The sequence below is a fragment of the Macaca thibetana genome, chromosome 9 (genome assembly GCF_024542745.1).
Source record: "Macaca thibetana thibetana isolate TM-01 chromosome 9, ASM2454274v1, whole genome shotgun sequence".
In the NCBI taxonomy this organism is placed as follows: Eukaryota; Metazoa; Chordata; class Mammalia; order Primates; family Cercopithecidae; genus Macaca; species Macaca thibetana.
In genome coordinates, this window is record NC_065586.1 from 65,181,771 (window position 1) to 65,203,021 (window position 21,251).

A 21,251-nucleotide genomic window follows, 5' to 3' on the forward strand; every position below is an offset into this window, starting at 1 on the left:
AGGAAGAAGCCCTATACCCTTTAGTAGTCGCTTCTCATTTTCCTCCAATTTCCCCAGCCCAAGGCAACCACTAACCTGCTTTCTGTCTCTGTAGATTTGCCCATTCTGGACATTTTATATAAATGGAATCATGCAATATGTGGTCTTTGGTGACTGACTTTTTTCATACAGGACACTGTTTTTGAAATTCATCTTCATGTTTTAACATGTATCAGCATTTCATTCTTTTTTTTTTAAAATAAATTGAGGTAAAATTCATGTAACATGGGCCGGGCGCGGTGGCTCAAGCCTGTAATCCCAGCACTTTGGGAGGCCGAGACGGGCGGATCACGAGGTCAGGAGATCGAGACCATCCTGGCTAACACGGTGAAACCCCGTCTCTATTAAGAAATACGAAAAAAACTAGCCGGGCGAGGTGGCGGGCGCCTGTAGTCCCAGCTACTCGGGAGGCTGAGGCCGGAGAATGGCGTGAACCCGGGAGGTGGAGCTTGCAGTGAGCTGAGATCCGGCCACTGCACTCCAGCCTGGGTGACAGAGCAAGACTCCGTCTCAAAAAAAAAAAAAAAAAAATTCATGTAACATAAAATTGATCATTAACCATTTTAATGTGTATTATTGAGTGGCGTTTAGTGTATTTCCAATATTATGTCGCCATCATTTCTGTCTATTTCTAAGACACTTTTATTACCCTAAAAGGAAACCTCATTCCTATTACGCAGTCACTTCCCACTCTCTCCTCCCTGAAGTCTCTGGCAACCACTAAATTGGCTTTGTTTCTGTATGGATTCATCCATTCTGGATATATGATATAAGTGGAACCATACAATATGTGACCTTTTGTGTCTTGCTTCTTTCACTTAACCTAATGTTGGAAAGTTTATTCATGTTTTAGCATATATGATACCCTCATTTTTTTTATGGCTGAATATATTCTGTTTTATGGATATACCACATTTTGTTCATCCGTTCACCAGCTGATGGACATTTGAGTTGTTTCCACTTTTTTGCTGTAATGATTAATATTGCTATGAACATTCACATGCATAGTTTTAGGTAGACATATTTTCATTTCTTTCATTTTCTTTGTAGTTACCTAGGCATGAGTCATGTGCTAATTTCGCATTTAACATTTCGAGGAACTACAAACTGCTAAAGTTTTGTTTAGTACATTATATTCCATAGTGATGATGTGGACGTAATCTTATCTAATTCTTACAACCGCATGTATAGCAGACAGCATAGATGCCATCCTGTGTTAGCTATAATGCTTATTTCTCCTTGCATGCTGGGCACTTACTATTTTGTTCTCTCCTTTTTTAAATAAAAATGTTTATTTTTGCCATTTATAGTTGTGATATAAGTATACCCATTTCAGTTACAACAAAGTGGCTGGTTTAAATAAAAATATGTAGGCGGGGCGCAGTGGCTCATGCCTGTAATCCCAGCACTTTGGAAGGCCGAGGTGGGCGGATCACAAGGTCAGGAGATCGAGACCATCCTGGCTAACATGGTGAAACCCGGTCTCTACTAAAAATACAAACAACTGGCTGGGTGTGGTAGCATGTGCCTGTAGTCCCAGCTACTCGGGAGGCTGAGGCAGGAGAATCACTTGAACCTGGGAAGCAGAGGTTTCGGTGAGCCGAGATCACGCCACCGTACTCCAGCCTGGGCAACAAGAGCGAGACTCAATCTCAAAAAAAAAAAAAAAAAGAGGTTGAGGCTGCAGTGAGCTGAGATCACACCTCTGCACTGCACATAGCCCGAGTGACAGAGTGAGACCCTGTCTTAAAGAAAAAAAAATTGTGGCAGAGAACAATATCCAATTCATTAATAATCCATATTCCCTCTTCTTTCACAGTCAGCTGGATTGTGTTTTCCAGCATTTCTTACAGCTAATACAGGCATGCCTGACCATTTCTTAATGGATAGAGGTCAGCAATTGGGACTCAGTTACATCTGAGTAACTGTAATGGAAATGTCCAGGCTTGTTCCCTACTGATCAGTAATCTTAGTTGAGTCATAACCACCCCTTGTCTAGATGTCATGATATATTCCAGTTGTCTGCTCAGATTTGTGTATCCTTTGCAGTATTTATTTAGTGTCTACCATGTATTAAGTACTTTGCAAATCCTTGAGGAATTTACGGTCTTGCGTGTAGACATACGTATTTTCTTTTTTTTTTTTTTGAGACACGGTCTCACTCCAGCCCAGGCTGGAGTACAGTGGCATGGTCACAGTTCACTGCAGCCTGGACTTCCTGGGATCAAGCAATCCTTCTGCCTCAGCCTCCTGCATAGCTGGGACCACACATGCATGCCACCATACTCGGCTAATTTTTAAATTTTTTGTAGAGATGGGGGTCTCACTATGTTGCCCAGGCTGGTCTTGAACTGATGGGCTCAAATGATCCTTCTACCTCAGCCTCCTGAAGTGCTAGCATTATAGGCGTGAGCTGCTACACCCAGCTTATTTTCAATCTAATATGATATGTGTTCAAATTGATAGGAACACAGAGGAGAAGTATTTAATTCAATTTTAGGAGGCTCAGGGAAGGCTTTTTTTTTTTTTTTTTTTTTTTTTTTGGAGACAGTCTCACTGTTGTCCAGGCTGGAGTGCAGTAGCGCAATCTCAGTTCACTGCAGTCTCTGCCTTCTGGGCTCAAGCGATTCTCCTGCCTCAGCCTCCCGAGTAGCTGGGATTATAGGCATGTGTCACCATGCCCGACTAATTTTTATATTTTTAGTAGACACGGGGTTTTACCATGTTGGCCAGTGATCTCAAGTGATCCTCCCATCTCAGCTTCCTGAAGTGTTGGGATTACAGGCGTGAGCCACCGTCCCTGGCCAAGGGAAGCCTTTTCGAAGAGCTAATTCTGAATCTTCATCCTGTGGATTAATAAATTAGTCTGGTGAAACAGTGTGAGAAGAGAATACTATACTGGGCAAACCTGTTGCACAAAGGTGTGATGTAGTGTGACATGAAGCATTCAGGAAAATGCAGGTGATTATGTTATTTCTGGAATATAAAATATAAGGAAGAGAGTTATTAGAGAGATCAGGTCATAGAATGTCTTATATACCATGTTAAAAAGTTTGCCATTCTGGGCCACATAGTGAGACCCCCATCTCTCCAAAAAATTAAAAAATTAGCCAGGTGTGGTAGTGTACATGTGTAGTCCCAGCTACTCAGGGGACTGAGGTGAGATAATTGCTTGAGCCCAGGAGTTCAAGGCTGCAATGAGCCATGATCATGCCACTGCACACTAGCCTAGGCAATAGAGCAAGACCCTCTCTCAAAAAAAAAAAAAAAAAAAAGTTTAGATTTTATTTATTCTGATGTATTGAAAGGTTTTAAACAGAAGAGTAGAAAATCATTGGATTTGCATTTTCCTTTGGCTACATTATAGAGAATTGAGTTAATTAATGGAAGAAAAACTAAAAGCAAACCTGGAAGCTGTTGCAGTGACCCAGGCTAGAGGCAACTGAGGCAGGGTAGTGTTGGCAGAGCGAATGGAATGACTTTGAGAAGTATTTAGAAAGTAAAATTGGCTGACGTTTGGATACTGATTGGGTATGCGGGTTGGGGAGAGAATGAGGGAGAGGGAAGGATCAAGACAGCAGTGCAAATGCAAATGCCATTAATTGTGATCAGGACCAGAGAAGGAGCATCGGGTTCAGCAGGGATGAGGAGGAGTTCTGCTTTGAAGGTACTGTGCTTTCATAGCCTGGGTTTAGCTAAGTGGAGAGATTTCACTGCCTACCAAATATCCAGACCCAAAGCTTGGGTGAGGAACCAGGTGGGAGAGGAGTGTGAAGTCAGGCCTAAAGATGGAATTTGGAATTTGGAGGTACGTGAGGGCCTGGGACCCTGGGGAAAACAACGAGAAAGAGTATTACAATGAACCAGGGAAGGAATTCTAGGGAATACCAGGGATTAAGGGACAGATAGAAGAGCGGGAGAAGGTGGCAGGAAAGAAGCCTGCACTCCAGGTTAGAGGAGGGAAGAGCCATGCATTCAGGATCACTCTGGGGATGGTGAACCCATGTTTGATTGCAAGGGTAAGTGAATTTTCAGCAAATGTTGCAGGTTCCCAATTATTAATTGCTTTGACCTTGGTGCCTTGTACCTTCCCCTTCCCTCTGCCTTTTCCCACCAATCCAGGGCCTCATGCTGTCCTTGATTGGCAAGTGTGACTGAGGACTGGTAGCTATTTTAATAGCTATTCTGGCCCATTTATTATTTTAGCAGATAGCAGGATATTTCTTATACAGACTATGCGAAACAGAAAACATTCATGCATATTTGTTTTGTTGTTTTAGAAACTTGTCGGTCCTTCCAGAATCAATTTTGTTCAGATTAGACCAGGAAGAAAAAAGTTGTGATATAGAGACCCCATTAGGAAATCTTTCTAAATTGATGGAAAACACATTTGTCAGGTTTGTAACAATGAGCAAATTTGAATTTCACTCCACTTTTCTAAGGAATATTACTAAAAGTGCTTTTTCACTTTTCAGCAAAAAACTTCGAGATTTAATTATTGACTTTCGTGAACCTCAGTTTACATCCTACCTTAGTTCTGTTCTTCCACATGATGCAAAGGATACAGTTGCCTGCATTCTAAAGGGTATGCTAAAATCACCATGTCTGCTTTGATTAATTTTTCTTGTTTCTATTTGATTTATACTGTGGTCTAATATCTTGATTAGACTTGCAATTACAATGTTTAGACCAAGACTCTTTGGAAATGGTTTTGTATTGAAGAATAGACTTGAATAGAGACTGCTTTTCTGATAAAATAATTAACTTTTCCTTTGAAATTCAACACTCTTTTTCCTGTTATTTTTGAATTTAAATGTAGGTTTGAATAAGCCTCAGAGGCAAGCGATGAAAAAGGTACTTCTTTCAAAAGACTACACACTCGTCGTGGGAATGCCTGGGACAGGAAAAACAACTACGATATGTACTCTCGTAAGATTATTATTCTTCTGCTTAGAAACGAAATATTTGTATCAGCTTCTCCTCAGTTCAGAGGATGTAATATTTAATATCAAAAGGGCTGAATTTTAATTCAAACTGTCATTGTTTCAAATGAACTTTTTGGAATGACATGAGAAATAGTAAAGCCGAATCACAAACAGTTGTAATCATGTTGTAGGTTTCTTGCATTTAGAATTTTCTAAGATCTCTTTCCGTTAGTGGTATGTGATATATATCACTGTATGTTTTCTTTTCCCTTTAAAGATGATGTTAGAGGCTGGGCATGGTGGCTCATGCCTGTAATCCCAGCGCTTTCGGAGGCTGAGGCAGGCAGATCACTTGAGGTCAGGAGTTCGAGACCAGCCTGGCCAACACGGTGAAACCCCATCTCTACTAAAAATACAAAAATTGGCCGGACGTAGTGGCGGGCGCCTATAGTCCTAGCTTTACTTGGGAGGCTGAGGCAGGAGAATCACTTGAACCCAGGAGGCGGAGATTGCAGTGAGCCAAGATCATGTCATTGCACTCCAACCTGGGCAACAAGAGCAAAGCTCTGTCCTAAAGAAAAAAAAAAAAAAGTTAGAGATTTTTCTTGGATTTTTTTTTTCCATGTCAGTAAATTTCTTTTTTTTTTTTTTTTTTTTTTTTGAGACGGAGTCTTGTTATGTGGGCCAGGCGAGGTGGATCATACCTGTAATCCCAGCACTTTGGGAGTCTGAGTCAGGAGGGTTGGTATTTGAGACCAGGTTGGAATGCAGTGGCATGATCACAGTTCATGCAGCCTCAACCTCCTGGGCTGAAACAGTCCTCGTTCCCGAGCCTCCCAAGTAGTTGGGACCACAGGGGTGTACCACCTCACCTGGCTAATTAAAAAAACATTTTTTTAAAAGAGATGGGATCTCACTTTGTTGCCCAGGCCAGTCTTGAATTTCTGGGTTCAAGTGATCCACTTGCCTCAGCCTCCCAAAGTGCTGGGATTACGAGCATGAGCCACCATGCCTGGCCTATGACATATTATTGATGTATTATTAATAACATATAATATTGTCATGTGATTTTTGTAAAATGTTTTGGCTTCATAATTTTTTTAAAATCAGCTCTTAGATATGGTTCTTGTTAAATTTATAAACATGTTAAAAATTATCTGGAATTAAAAGTAAGGCTGTTTTTTCTTTTTTCTCTTACCCATTATTAGGTAAGAATTCTCTATGCCTGTGGTTTTAGCGTTTTGTTGACCAGCTATACACACTCTGCTGTTGACAATATTCTTTTGAAGTTAGCCAAGTTTAAAATAGGATTTTTGCGTTTGGGTCAGACTCAGAAGGTTCATCCAGCTATCCAGCAATTTACAGAGCAAGAAATTTGCAGATCAAAGTCCATTAAATCCTTAGCTCTTCTAGAAGAACTCTACAATAGTCAAGTAAGCACAATTATTGTATAATAATACTAACAGTTAATGTCCACAGCCAGAATGAGGGGAGAAACTCTGGTGATTTTAGTCACATTGACTGAATTTGCACATGTTATATGTACTATACGACCAGTTTATTGCCTTATAGTTTGCTGTTTCCTTCTGAACTGAAATAAGATTTTGGGTTTATTATTTAGGGCTCTCTTCTAGTTTCAAATATCCTAGAAAACTGGTAATTATCAGGATTTCAGCCAGGCGTGGTGGCTCACGCTTGTAATCCCAGCACTTTGGGAGTCCGAGGTGGGCGGATCACGACGTCAAGAGTTCGAGACCAGCCTGGCCAATATAGTGAAACCCTGTCTGTACTAAAAATACAAAAAAAAATTACCCGGGTGTGGTGGCGGGTGCCTGTAATTCCAGCTACTTGGGAGGCTGAGGCAAGGATAATCGCTTGAACCTGGGAGGCAGAGGTTGAAGTGAGCCGAGATCGCGCCACTGCACTCCAGCCGAGGCGACAGTGTGAGACTCCAGCTCAAAAAAAAAAAAAAAAAAAAAAAAAAAAAAAAATCAGGGTTTCTTAGCAAGTTTGAATTAGAAGCAATGGTACTTAATAGTCTTGTGATGACTGTCTCTAGGCTTTTATATAGAACCTAACTTTTATTTTATTTTGTTATTTAATGTTTATTTATACTGGCAGTTCTTTTTTTTTTTTTTTTTTTTTTTTTGAGACAGAGTCTGGCTCTGCCGCCCAGGCTGGAGTACAGTGGCCGGATCTCAGCTCACTGCAAGCTCCGCCTCCCGGGTTCACGCCATTCTCCTGCCTCAGCCTCCCGAGTAGCTGGGACTACAGGCGCCCGCCACCTCGCCCGGCTAGTTTTTTGTATTTTGTAGTAGAGACGGGGTTTCACCGGGTTAGCCAGGATGGTCTCGATCTCCTGACCTTGTGATCCGCCCGCCTCGGCCTCCCAAAGTGCTGGGATTACAGGCTTGAGCCACCGCGCCCGGCCTATACTGCTGTCGCCCAGGCTGGACTGCACCAGCGCAATCTCGGCACACTGCAAGGTTTGCCTCCCGGGTTCACGCCATTCTCCTGCTTCAGCCTCCTGAGTAGCTGGGACTACAGGTGCCCACCACCACGCCCGGCTAATTTTTTTTTTTTTTTTTTTTTGAGACGGAGTCTTGCTCTGTCACCCAGGCTGGAGTGCAGTGGCCGAATCTCAGCTCACTGCAAGCTCCGCCTCCCGGGTTCACGCCATTCTCCTGCCTCAGCCTCCCGAGTAGCTGGGACTACAGGCGCCCGCCACCTCGCCCGGCTAGTTTTTTGTATTTTTTAGTAGAGACGGGGTTTCACCGTGTTAACCAGGATGGTCTCGATCTCCCGACCTCGTGATCCGCCCGTCTCGGCCTCCCAAAGTGCTGGGATTACAGGCTTGAGCCACCGCGCCCGGCCTTAATTTTTTTTTTTTTTTTAGATGGAGTTTCGCTCTTGTTGCCCAGGCTGGGCAATGGCGCCATCTCAGCTCACCACAGCCTCTGCCTCCTGGGTTCAAGTGATTCTTCTGCTTCAGCCTCCCAAGTAGCTGGGATTTACAGGCATGCGTGACCACACCATGCTAATTTTGTATTTTTAATAGAGGTGTGGTTTCTCCATGTTGGTCAGGCTAATCTCGCACTCCCGGCCTCAGGTTACCCTCCTGCCTCGGCCTCCCAAAGCGCTGGGATTACAGGCGTGAACTACCGCGCCCGGCTTTTTTTTTTTTTTTTTTTTTTTTTTTTTCTCTTTTAAGCGAACCTTCCATCAAGTAGCTGGGATTATGGGTGCGGCTGTAGTGCCTGGTTTAACTGATATTTTTGTCTTTAAAAAATTTCCCAAGAATTAGATTTAATAGATTGTTCCTTTACCTTTACCTCCTTTGTCTAATGCTAGCATATTTTTGTCTAATATCTGTTCCTGTTATTTATAAATTTAGAACTGGCTAAGGCCGGGTGCGGTGGCTCACGCCTGTAATCCCAGCACTTTGGGAGGCCGAGGCGGGCGGATCACAAGGTCAGGAGATCGAGACCACGGTGAAACCCCGTCTCTACTAAAAATACAAAAAATTAGCCGGGCGCGGTTGTGGGCGCCTGTAGTCCCAGCTACTCGGGAGGCTGAGGCAGGAGAATGGCGTGAACCCGGGAGGCGGAGCTTGCAGTGAGCCGAGATTGCGCCACTGCACTCCAGCCTGGGCGACAGAGCGAGACTGCGTCTCAAAAAAAAAAAAAAAAAAGAACTGGCTAAGATGTATATCGGGTTAACATTTTTATTAAATTAAATGTTTTATTTTAAGGTAATTGTAGATTCACATGTAGTTGTAAGAAATACTAGAGAGACCTTGTGTCGCCTTTATCCAGTGGTGACATCTTGCAAATCTGTAGTACAATGTCACACCCAGGATGTTGACATTGATACAGTCCCTATTCTATTACCACAAGATTCCTTGTGTTGCACTTTTTTAGTTGTATCCACTTCTGTCCTGCCTTGCCCCTCTTTAACCTCTGACAGCCATAACTCTGAGACTCTGATCTCCATTTTCATAATTTGGTCGTTGGAGAATGTTACCTAAATGCAGTAGCCTTTTGGGATTGGTGTTTTTCACTCAGCCTGATTATCCGGAGCTTCCCCTAGATAGTTGTATCTATTAATAGTTTGTTCCTTGTTGCCAAGTATTTTTCCAAAATATGAATGTACTGCATTGTGTTTAAGCATTCACCCTCTGAAAATCTGGATTGTTTCCAGTTTTCAGATATTATGAATAAAGCTGCTGTAAACACTCATGTTACAGGTTTTTGTGTAACGTAAGTCTTCATTTCCCTGGGATAAATTCCCAGTAGTACGATTTCTGAATTGATTAGTAGTTGTGTGTTCATTTTTTTTTTTTTTTTTAATCTGCCAAACTGTTTTTCTAAGTAGGAACATTTTACATGTATGAGTGATCTCCTCAGCATTTGGTGGCGATACTATTTTTTTTTAATTTTTTTCTGAGATGGAGTCTCGCTCTGGCACCCAGGCTGGAGTGCAGTGGTGCAATCTGAGGTCGCTGCAACCTTCGCCTCCCGGATTCAAGCAATTCTGCTGCTTCAGCCTCCTGAGTAACTAGGATTACAGGCATGTGCCACCACGCCTGGCTAATTTTGTTGTATTTTTAGTAGAGATGGGGTTTCACCATGTTGGCCAGGCTGGTCTTGAACTCCCGACCTCATGATCCACCTGCTTTGACCTCCCAAAGTGCTGGGATTAGAGGCGTGAGCCACCATGCCCAACTGATACTATTTTTAATTTTAGCCATTTTGGTAGGTGTTTGGAGATTTTAATTTGCATTTACCCAGTAGTTAAAATGTGTGTGTGTGTGTGTGTGTGTGTGTGTGTGTGTGTGTGTGTATGTGTGTATGTATGTTTGAGACAAGGTCTTGCTCTGTTGCCCAGGCTGGAGTGCACTGGTGAGACCACGGCTCACTGCGGCCCTGACTTATTGGGCTCAAGTGATCTTTCTGCCTCAGCCTCCTGAGTAGCTGGAACTATACAGGCATGTACCACCACGCCTGCCTAAATATTTTAAATTTTTTAATGTTGTCCAGGCTGATCTTGAACTCCTGGGCTCACGTGATCCTCCTACCTCTGTCTGCCTCCCAAAGCGTTGGAATTACAGGTGTGAGCCAGTGTATCCAGCCATAATGTGGTGGATTTTTTTTTGTTTTGTTTTTGAGACGGAGTTTCCCTGTTACTGCCCAGGCTGGAGTGCAGTGGCGTGATCTTGGCTCACTGCAACCTCTGCCTCCCAGGTTCAAGTGATTCTCCTGCCTCAGCCTCCCAAGTAGCTGGGATTACAGGCATGCGCCACATGTTTTTTTTTTTTTTTTTTTTTTTTTTTTTTTTTTGAGACGGAGTCTCGCTGTGTCACCCAGGCTGGAGTGCAGTGGCCCGATCTCGGCTCACTGCAAGCTCCGCCTCCCGGGTTTACGCCATTCTCCTGCCTCAGCCTCCGAGTAGCTGAGACTACAGGCGCCCGCCACCACGCCCGGCTAGTTTTTTGTATTTTTAGTAGAGACGGGGTTTCACCATGTTAGCCAGGATGGTCTCGATCTCCTGACTTCGTGATCCACCCGCCTCGGCCTCCCAAAGTACTGGGATTACAGGCTTGAGCCACCGCGCCCGGCCTTTTTTTTTTTTTTTTTAGTAGAGACAGGGTTTTACCATGTTGGCCAGGCTGGTCTCGAACTCCTGACCTCAGGTGATCCACCCGCCTCAGGCTCCCAAAGTGCTGGGATTATAGGCTTGAGCCACTGCACCCGGCCCATAATGAGGTTTTCATGTGCTTATTTGTCATCTGTATCTCCTCTTCATGTTTTTGCCCATTTTGGATTATATGCTTTGTAGTGTTGAGTTTTGAGAATTTTTAAGATGTATATTCTAATAGTAGCCCTTTAATGGATATGTGGTTTGCAGGTATTTTCTCTCACTCTATCACTTGCTTTTTATCCTCCTCATAGGGTCTTATGCAGAGCAAAAGGTGGTTTTATTTATTTATTTATTTTTTGAGACAGACACTTACTGTGTCACCCAGGCTGGAGTGCAGTGGTGTGATCTCCACTCACTGCAACCTCTGCCTCCCAGGTTCAAGCAATTCTCCTGCCTCAGCCTTTCAAGTAACTGGGACTACAGGCATGAGCCACCATGCCTGGCTAATTTTTGTATTTTTAGTAGAGATGAGGTTTCGCTGTGTTGGCCAGGCTGGTCTCAAGCTCCTGACCTCAGGTGATCCTCCTGCCTCAGCCTCCCAAAGTGCTGGGATTACAGGCATGAGCCACTGTACCTGGCCGCAAAAGGTTTTTTTTGAGGAAGTCCGGTATATAAATTTTTTCCTTTTATAGATTATACTTTTGGTCTCAAGTCTAAGAACTCTGTCTGGCCCCAGATGCTGAAGGTTTTCTTTTTTGAGACAGAATCTTCCTCTGTCACCCAGGCTGGAGTGCAATGGCCCGATCTTGGCTTGCTGTAACCTCTGCCTCCCAGGTTCAAATGATTCTCATGCCTCAGCTTCCCAAGTAGCTGGGACTACAGGCATGCACTACCATGCCTGGTTAATTTTTTGTATTTTTATTAAATACAAAATATAACCACCTTGCTCTGATGAGTACCCACATGGGCGGTTGCGCTGTTGGCCTACTCATGCTGCACCTGCTTGATGTAGATGACATATTTCTTTCTGTACACCTGGACTACCTTGCCAATTTGCTGACCTTTGTAGTGTCCTTGAACTACCTGGACCTCGTCATCCTTGCGGATGGACATGAAGTGGACATTGTACTTCTGCCACAGCTCCTTGGAGAGCGGGATGACATGATCTTCCTGTGCATGTGCAAGGAGGCATTGAAGTGACGTTTGTGGTTTTTGCTGCGGTCCAAGGTCACGAAGGGATTGAACTTCATGGTGACCCTCTGGCTACCAGCAGCCTCAGGCTTGTTTTGTTTTGTTTTGTTTTGAGACAGTGACTCACTTTGTCACCCAGGCTGGAGTGCAGTGGCATGATCATGGCTCACTGCAGCCTCGACCTCCTTGGCTCAAGTGATCCTCCTGCCTCAGCCCTCCAAGTAGGTGGGACTATAGATGTATGCCACCATGCTCAGCTTATTTTAGTATTTTTTGTAGAGACAGGTTTTCACCGTGTTGCTCGGGTTGGTCTCAAACTCCTGAGCTCCAGCAATCTGCCCACCTTGGTCTCCCAAAGTGTTGGGATTACAGGCGTGAGCCACTGCGCCTGGCCCAGTTATCATATTTTTAGTTCTAAAATTTCCATTTGGCTCCTTTTATCTTCTATTTATTGACCGAGACTTTGTTTTTTGATTCATATTCAAGTGTGTTCATAATCACTCGTTAAAATGTTGTTACCATGCCTACTTTAAAATCTTGGTCAGATAGTTCTGACATCTCTGTCATTCTGGTGTCGGCATTTATAGATTGTCATCTTTTTTCATTGAGCTTGAGATTTTCCTGGTTCGTCTTATAATGATTGTTTTTTTTATTGAAACATGAGCATATTTTATTGTGACTGAAAACTTCTGTTTTAGCTGGCTTCCTCTCACACTGCCGTGGTGGGGGAAGAGGGGGTACCATTTCATTACTGCCAGGTGGGAATCAGAGTCTGGGTTCCCCACTCAGTCCTCTTTGACCAAAATGTGAGGTTCCTCATTACCGCTGGGTCTGCTTGGTAGGGGTGGAAGTCTAGGCTTCTGATGTGGTCTCTACTAACATGTGGGGTTGGTACCAGTTACCAGTCATCAGGGATGAAAGACCTGACTCTACTTGGCTTTCTCTGACACCAGCCTGGTGGGGTGTGGGGCACCTTGTTACAGCCTTGAGAAGGGCAGAGATCTACCCTCCTCAGTGTTTGCTGGTGTCTGTGGTTATGGGGCTATACTTTTTTTCCTGCGATATGTGGCTAGAGTGGTTATTGTGTGAAAATTTTCTGTCTAGCTAGGCTTTCCCTTTCCTGTTCCTTCAGCTAAAGAGAGCAGACTTTGGTTGCAGCTGTTTTTAGTCAGCACCCGCTGGTGTTTCTGGGTTGTGGCTCTCTCAGTTCCAAATCTGGGATCTATGAGGCAAAAAGAAAGCCCAGGGAATCAACTACCATGTTGTTTCTTTGGTCCTAAGCTCCCTAGCTAGTCTGCCTTCTGTCCACCTTTCAGAGTCTTCTTTTGTTTGTTTTATATACATAATGCATAAGGATTTTAGTTGTGTTTGTGGAAAGAATAAGGCAAAGTACTCCATTTTCCCAGAAGCAATGTCCTGGTTGACATTAAGAAAAAAAAAACAACCTAACTAACTTACTGCCTCTTGAATGTTCCAGATTTCCACAGGGAAATATCCGAATGTGAGCATTGGAATTAAATAATATCGAAGAATTCCTGATGCCATAGAACAAAAACCTTTTGATCTTTTCATTTCAAAAATGAGAGAAACAAAGCTACATTTCTTTTACATATTAAATAACTGATCTGTTTTCCTTGTTTTCAGCTTATAGTTGCAACAACATGTATGGGAATAAACCATCCAATATTCTCCCGTAAAATATTTGATTTTTGTATTGTGGATGAAGCCTCTCAAATCAGCCAACCAATTTGTCTGGGCCCCCTTTTTTTTTCACGGAGATTTGTGTTAGTGGGGGATCATCAGCAGCTTCCTCCCCTGGTGCTAAACCGTGAAGCAAGGTAGGCAGACATTTAAGTGTTAATTTTGAACCAGATTCTTTTCAAGGAGTATATTTAGTACACTGATAAATCTGAATCTGATTTGTTGACAGAGCTCTTGGCATGAGTGAAAGCTTATTCAAGAGGCTGGAGCAGAGTAAGAATGCTGTTGTACAGTTAACTGTGCAGTACAGAATGAACAGGTATTTGTAACAGTGTTAGCTGGGAGTGGTTTTCATATTTGTTTCCGTCTGCCGAAACTAACATTATCTTTTGTAATTCCCTTAGTAAAATTATGTCCTTAAGTAATAAACTGACCTATGAGGGCAAGCTGGAGTGTGGATCAGACAAAGTGGCCAATGCAGTGATAAACCTACCTCACTTTAAAGATGTGAAACTGGACCTGGAATTTTATGCTGACTATTCTGATAATCCTTGGCTGATGGGAGTATTTGAACCCAACAATCCTGTTTGTTTTCTTAATACAGACAAGGTAAAAAAAATTTTTTTCTCTTTAGTTTTTGTCATTTTGTCTTATTTAAATTTCTCAGTTTGCATTAGCATATGCCCTGATTAGAGCTTATCAGTTAAAAGGCAAAACTAGGCCGGGCACGGTGGCTCACACCTGTAATCCCAGCACTTTGGAAGGCCAAGGTGGGCGGATCACAAGGTCAGGAGTTCAAGACCAGCCTGGCCAACATGGTGAAACTCTGTCTCTACTAAAAATACAAAAATTAGCTGGACATGGTGGCAGGCGCCTGTAATCCCAGCTACTCAGGAGACTGAGGTATGAGAATTGCTTCAACCTGGGAGGCAGAGGTTGCAGTGAGCCGAGATTGTGCCAATGCACTCCAGCCTGGGTGACAGAGTGAGACTCCATCTCGGGGGGGAAAAAAAGGCAAAACTAATGTACTTCTCACACTTCAACCCAAAATAGTCTTTTCTTTCTTTTTCCTTTCTTTTTCTTTTTCTTTTTTTGAGACACAGTCTTGCTCTGTTGCCCAAGTGGCACGATCTTGGCTCACTGCAACTTCCTCCTCCCAGATTCAAGCGATTCTTCTGCCTCAGCCACCCAGGTAGCTGGGATTACAGGCACCCACCACCACACTGGCTAATTTTGTATTTTTACTAGAGATAGGGTTTCATCATGTTGGCCAGGTTGGTCTTGAACTCCTGGTTTCAAATGATCTGCCTGCTTCGGCCTCCCACAGTGCTGGGATTATAGGTGTGAGCCAATGTGCCTGGCCCGAAATAGTCTTTCTTTCTATAGGTTGAATATTTTTGGGGGGAGGTTTATTCTGGAGGTCAGTAGATGTCAAAATTGACTTTTGAAGAAGGAAAGCCACAAAGTGAACTCAAGGATATAATTCTATTTCCTAGAAAAGAAATTTGCACTGATACTATCAAAGGGCTGGGTTTACAAATGGACAGTGAGTATAATAAATCGATGTCCTTTTAAAGACTGTTTTAAAAATAGACTTTAAGGCCGGGCACAGTGGCTCATGGCTGTAATCCCAGCACTTTAGGAGTCCGAGGTGGGTGGATCACCTGGGGTCAGGAGTTCGAGAACAGTCTGGCCAACATGACGAAACCCCATCTCTACTAAAAATACAAAACTTAGTTGGGTGTGGGGCGCCTGTAGTCCCAGCTACTTGGGAGGCTGAGGCAGGAGAATTGCTTGAACCTGGGAGGCGGAGGTTGTGGTGAGCTGAGATCACACCACTGCACTCTAGCCTGGGTGAAAGAGTGAAACTCCGTCTCAAAAAAAAAAAAAAAAAAGGTTTTATTTTCTTTTGGAACAGTTTTAGGTTCATAGCAAAATTATGTGGAAGGTACGGAGGTTTCTTATAACCTCCCTCCCCCACAAATGCACACGAAGACCTTTTTACAAACCAATCATTAAACAGAAATCTGCATAAGGACTTTTTTTTTTTTTTGAGACAGAGTCTTGCTCTGTCACCCAGGCTGGAGTGCAGTGGTGCAATCTCAGCTCACTGCAACGTCCACCTCCCAGGTTGAAGCAATTCTGCCTCAGCCTCCCAAGCAGCTGGGATTACAGGCAAACACGACCACGCCCAGCCAATTTTTTGTATTTTTATTAGAGACAGGGTTTCACCATGTTGGTCAGGCTGGTGTCAAACTCCTGGCCTCAAGTGATATGCCCTCTTCCACTGCCCCAAGTGCTAGGATTACAGCCGTGAGCCACGGCGCCTGGCCTTTCACAAGGACTTTAAATGACTTGATTCTTATTTCTGGGAACTAAGAATTAAGTTTTTACCCTATATTTCTACATTTTGCTTTATGTAGTGTTTCTCAGCATTGAGTTGGAAGTCTTTACATAAGTTCAAATAAAAATATAGTAACCATCTGGGCTTGGTGGCTCATGCCTATAATCCTGCAACTTTGGGAGGCTGAGGCAGGAGAATCACTTGAGGCCAGGAGTTCAGGGCCAGCCTGGGCAACATAGTGAGACCCTGTTCCTAAAAAAAAGAAAAAAAATTTCTTTATAAAATTATCTAGATGTGCCTGGGCATGGTGGCTCATGCCTGTAATCCCAGCACTTTGGGAGGCTGAGGCAGGCGGATGATTTGAGTTCAGGAGTTCAAGACCAGCCTGACCAACACGGTGAAACCCTGTCTCTACTAAAAATATAAAAAAATTATCCGGGTATGGTGCTTGCCTGTAGTCCCAGCTACTCAGGGGGCTTGAGGTAGGAGAATCGCTTGAACCTGGGAGACAGAGGTTGCAGTGAGCCAAGATCACGCTGCTGCACTCTAGCCTGGGCGACAGAGCGAGACTCTGTCTCCGAACTTAAAAAAAAAAATTATCTGGTGTGGCATTGTGCACCTGCAGTCCTAGCTACTTAGGAGGCTGAAGCAGGAGGATCACTGAATTCCAGAGGTTGAAGCTGCCGTGAGCTATGATTGTACCACTGCAATCCAGCTTGGACAACAGAGCAAGACCCTGTCTCAAGAAAATAAAATAAGGATATAGCAACCAATTATATGAGCATATTACTCTAAAATCATTGTCTCCTGTTATTAAGATGGATGGCTGGCGGCCGGGCTCAGTGACTCATGCCTATAATCCCAGCACTTTGGGAGGCCAAGGCAGGCAGATCACCTGAGGTCGGGAGTTTGAGACCAGCCTGACCAACGTGGAAAAACCCCGTCTCCACTAAAATTAGCCGGGTGTGGTGGCACATGCCTGTAATCCCAGTTACTTGGGAGGGTGATACAGGAGAATTGCTTGAACCCAGGAGGCGGAGGTTGCAGAGAGCTGAGATTGCGCCATTGTACTCTGGCCTGGGCAACAAGAGTGAAACTGTCTCAAAAAAAAAAAAAAAAAAAAAAAGATGGATGGCCGGCATGCCTGCAATCCCAGCACTTTGGAGGCCGAGGCAGGCAGATCACCTGAGTTCAGGAGTTTGAGACCAGCCTGACCAACATGGTGAAACCTCGTCTCTACCAAAAATACAAAAATTAGCTGGGCCTGGTGGCACATGCCTGTAATCCCAACTACTCAGGATGCTGAGGCAGGAGAATCGCTTGAACCCAGGAGGCTGAGGTTGCAGTGAGCCGAGATCACGCCACTGCCCTTCAGCCTGGGCGACAGAGCGAGACTCCATCTCAAAAACATAAAAATAAAATAAATGAAAAAGATGGATGGATGGAGCCAGCTTGATATATGTGTGTGTGTGTGTGTGTGTGTGTGTGTGTGTGTGTGTGTGTGTGTTTAATGCCCTTGTCTGCATTTCTCAAAGCTGGTTGTTAAAAATAGGGCTCTACTACATGTCTGTGATGGAATTTTCATCTCATAGATACTACCCTTAACAACTCAGGTTGAAGAATTTTATTTTATCTTAACACCTAGGCGTAGGCAGACTTTGGAAAACTGATTCAGATAAACTCATTTCATAAATGACTGCTTTCTTTTTTTTTTTTTTTTTTTGAGATAGAGTCTTGCTCTGTCGCCCAGGCTGGCGCGATCTTGGCTCACTGCAAGCTCCACCTCCCAGGTTTACGCCATCCTCCTGCCTCAGCCTCCCAGGTAGCTGGGACTACAGGCGCCTGCCACCACGCCTGGCTAATTCTTTGTATTTTTGGTAGAGACAGGGTTTCACCTTGTTAGCCAGATGGTCTCGATCTCCTGACCTTGTGATCTGCCTGCCTTAGCCTCCCAAAGTGCTGGGATTACAGGCGTGAGCCACCACACCTGGCCACAAATGACAGCTTTCATAAACCATGATTCTAGCTTACTAATTGTAAGTTGCATTTATTTCCTTCACCAGTGATCGCTCAGAATCTTTATTTTTGCTACTTGGATTTTCTCTTTTTTACCATCAGGATTCCAAGTAAGTTGTATTAAAAATAATCAAGTTTGCTTAGGGATGATGTAGGAGGAAAGTAGTCTTTGAAGAGATGTATCAGGTATGGCAGCAGTTTTATCTGCTCCGTTATTTGTATAAAAGGGGACAAGAAAATGGAAAGAGCATAGATATGAGACCCAGATCTAAGTTTGTTTGTTTCTGAGACAGAATCTCACTCTGACTCCCAGGCTGGACTCCCAACCTCCGACTCCCAGATTCAAGCGATTTTCCTTCCTCAACCTCCCGAGTAGCTGGGATTACAGGGACGTGCCACCACGCCCAGCTAATTTTTGTATTTTTAGTAGAGACGGGATTTCACCATGTTGGCCAGGCTGATCTCGAACTCCTGACCTTGTGATCCGCCTGCCTCGGTCTCCCAAAGTGCTGGGATTACAGGCATGAGCCATCGTGCCCAGCCACCCTAAGTTCAAATACTAGTGCCACAGTTTATTGTGAGGCCTTGGGAAAGTTACTTATTCTTTTCTGCCTTTGATTCCTGTAAAATGGGGGATAACAAAGTAAAGTATGTGAAGTTCAGTGTGTGATCAGCTTTCGTAGGTATTTTAGCCTCAGTCATAGCATGTTTAAGATAGATGGCCTCTGCGTAGCTTTCTGAAAGTGACTAATATTAATATAATTCGTTTTTGTTGATTCTTTCACCTTCATCTTTTAGACAAAGATATTTTTCATCTCCAAATCAGTAGTACAGTCTTAATGGCCACTTGCTTACTTATAGTACTCTTTACTTTAGAGATTGTATTATCAGCAGGCTGTATATTTTTCTACTTAGGTTCCTGCACCAGAACAAGTTGAAAAAGGTGGTGTGAGCAATATAACAGAAGCCAAGGTCATAGTTTTCCTAACCTCCATTTTTATTAAGGTAATTTAGAATTTTCAAGGCTAATAAATATTAAAGTACAGAATAATAGAATATTAGACTGTAAGAAACTTCTGATCTGACATTAACTCTCATTTATTAAGATAAGGGGATTGAAGCCCCATTGTTTTTATTTTGAGAAAATGTATCTAAGACATGTAATATTTTATAATGACATTTGGAGTTTTCATTTACGATAATAACTTTTTGTAATGTCAGCTGATTCTAATTGCGACAATACTGTGACTATTGTCACAGTAGGGATTGGGGATTGGAAACTTTTCTGTGAAATAAATAGCAGAAGGTGAAATGTATTTCTTTGTACTGTGTGTGTGTGAGCACTGTTTTAATGGCATATAATCCATTACATTGCCATGAAACTCTCAAAATTAAGGGAGCAATGTCTAAGGAATTATTTCATCATGGGAAATACGGACAAATTTAGAGCAAATTCAGTAATTGTATTCAGTCTTTGAGATAGGAAAGTGTTATAAATATCAGTTGGTCATATAATGTAAGCATTTAATTATTAAATTCAGACAAGTTTAACTTAATCAGGATTTCTTTCTTTTAAATTGTGTCTTTTTCTATTTAGGCTGGATGCAGTCCCTCTGATATTGGTATTATTGCACCGTACAGGCAGCAGTTAAAGATCATCAATGATTTATTGGCACATTCTTCTATTGGAATGGTCGAAGTTAATACAGTAGACAAATACCAAGGAAGGGACAAAAGTATTGTCCTAGTATCTTTTGTTAGAAGTAATAAGGATGGAACTGTGAGTTAATTGTGTTTGCTACTGATTGATTTGGGGCATTTCTCTCTCTTTAAAAAATTGTGGGCCGGGCGCGGTGGCTCACGCCTATAATCCCAGCCCCCTGGGAGGCCGAGGCAGGTGGATCACCTGAGGTCAGGAGTTTGAGGCCAGCCTGACCAACATGGCGACACCCCATCTCTACTAAAAATACAAAAATTAGCTGGGTGTGGTGGTGTGCGCCTGTATTCCCAGCTACTTGGGAGACTAAGGCAGGAGAATTACTTGAACCCAGGAGGTGGAGGTTGCAGTGAGCAGAAATTGCACCATTGTACTCCAGCCTGGGCAACAGAGCAAGACTCTGTCTCTAAAAAAATAAAAAATAAAAAATAAAAAAATAAATAAAAATTGTGGTTTAACATTGAGAACACGTGGACACAGAGAGGGGAACAACATATACCATGGCCTTTAGGGGCTTGGGGGTGAGGGGAGGGAACTTAACCGACGGGTCAATAAGTGCTGCAAACCGCCATGGCACATGTATACCTAGGTAACAAAATTGCACATTCTGCAGATGTATTCCATTTTTTTAAAAAAATAAAATTGTGGTTTAAAAGAACACATAAAATGTATATCTTACCATTTTTTTCTTTTCTTTTTTCTTTCTTTTTTTCTTTTTTGAGACAGCATTTCCACTTGTCACCCAGGCTGGAGTGCAGTAGTGCGATCTCGGCTCACTGCAACCTTTGCCTCCCAGGTGCAAGTGATTCTTCCGTCTCAGCTTCCCGAGTAGCTGGGATTACAGGCATCTGCCATCATGCCTGGCTAATTTTTGTACTTTTGTAGAGACTGGGTTTCACCATGTTGTCTAGGCTGGTCTCGAATCCCTGACCTCAGGTGATCCGCCCGCCTTGGCCTCCCAAAGTGCTGGGATTCCAGGCCTGAGCCACCGTGCCCGGCCCATCTTACCATTTTTAGGTGTACGGTTTAATTAGTGTTAAGTACATTCACACTGTTGTTCAACAATCTCTGGAACTTTTTCATTTTCAAATCTAACTCTGTATTCATGATTAACCACCCACTTTATTCTTCCCCAAGCCCCTGTAACCACCATTCTACATTCTATCTCTGAATTTGACTAATCTAAGTACCTCATATAAGTAGAATCGTACAGTATTTATCTTTTTGTGACTAACTTATTTCACTTAGCCAGCTAGTTCATCCTGTTGTAGTATGTGACAGGATTTCTTTCCTTTTTAAGAATGAATAATACTCCATTGTCTCTATGTACCACATTTTATTTATCCATTCATCTGTCAGATGGAATGGTTGCTTCCACCCCTTGGCTGTTGTATTTGAGGCCTGTTTCGTATAATATCTTCCTTGTATACTTTCAAATTTATAGATAATTGAGGTTTGATTTTTTTTTTTTCCCCAAGACAGGATCTGCCTCTGTCACCCAGACTGGAGTGCAATGGCACAATCTCGGCTCACTGTAATGTCCACCTCCCTGGCTCAGTGATTCTCCCATCTCAGCCTCCTGAGTAGCTGGGATTACAGGCATGCACCTCCACACCCAGTAAATTTTTTAATTTTTTTGTAAAGATGGCGTTTCGCCATGTTGTGCAGGCTGGTGGGC

The 21,251-nt window shown here is 43.1% G+C and overlaps 1 protein-coding gene across 5 annotated transcripts in view; it reads left to right on the top strand.

Moving 5' to 3' along the window:
- Positions 1-21,251, top strand: part of DNA2 (DNA replication helicase/nuclease 2) — a 65,620-nt gene that overhangs the window by 40,921 nt on the left and 3,448 nt on the right. For all 5 annotated transcript variants that reach the window (XM_050805203.1, XM_050805202.1, XM_050805204.1 and 2 more), the window contains 9 exons: positions 4,320-4,436; positions 4,515-4,624; positions 4,859-4,968; positions 6,173-6,397; positions 13,440-13,633; positions 13,726-13,815; positions 13,901-14,105; positions 18,772-18,861; positions 19,454-19,636. In XM_050805203.1, coding sequence (XP_050661160.1) covers positions 4,320-4,436; positions 4,515-4,624; positions 4,859-4,968; positions 6,173-6,397; positions 13,440-13,633; positions 13,726-13,815; positions 13,901-14,105; positions 18,772-18,861; positions 19,454-19,636 — 1,324 coding nt within the window. The remainder of the gene's footprint in view (positions 1-4,319; positions 4,437-4,514; positions 4,625-4,858; positions 4,969-6,172; positions 6,398-13,439; positions 13,634-13,725; positions 13,816-13,900; positions 14,106-18,771; positions 18,862-19,453; positions 19,637-21,251) is intronic.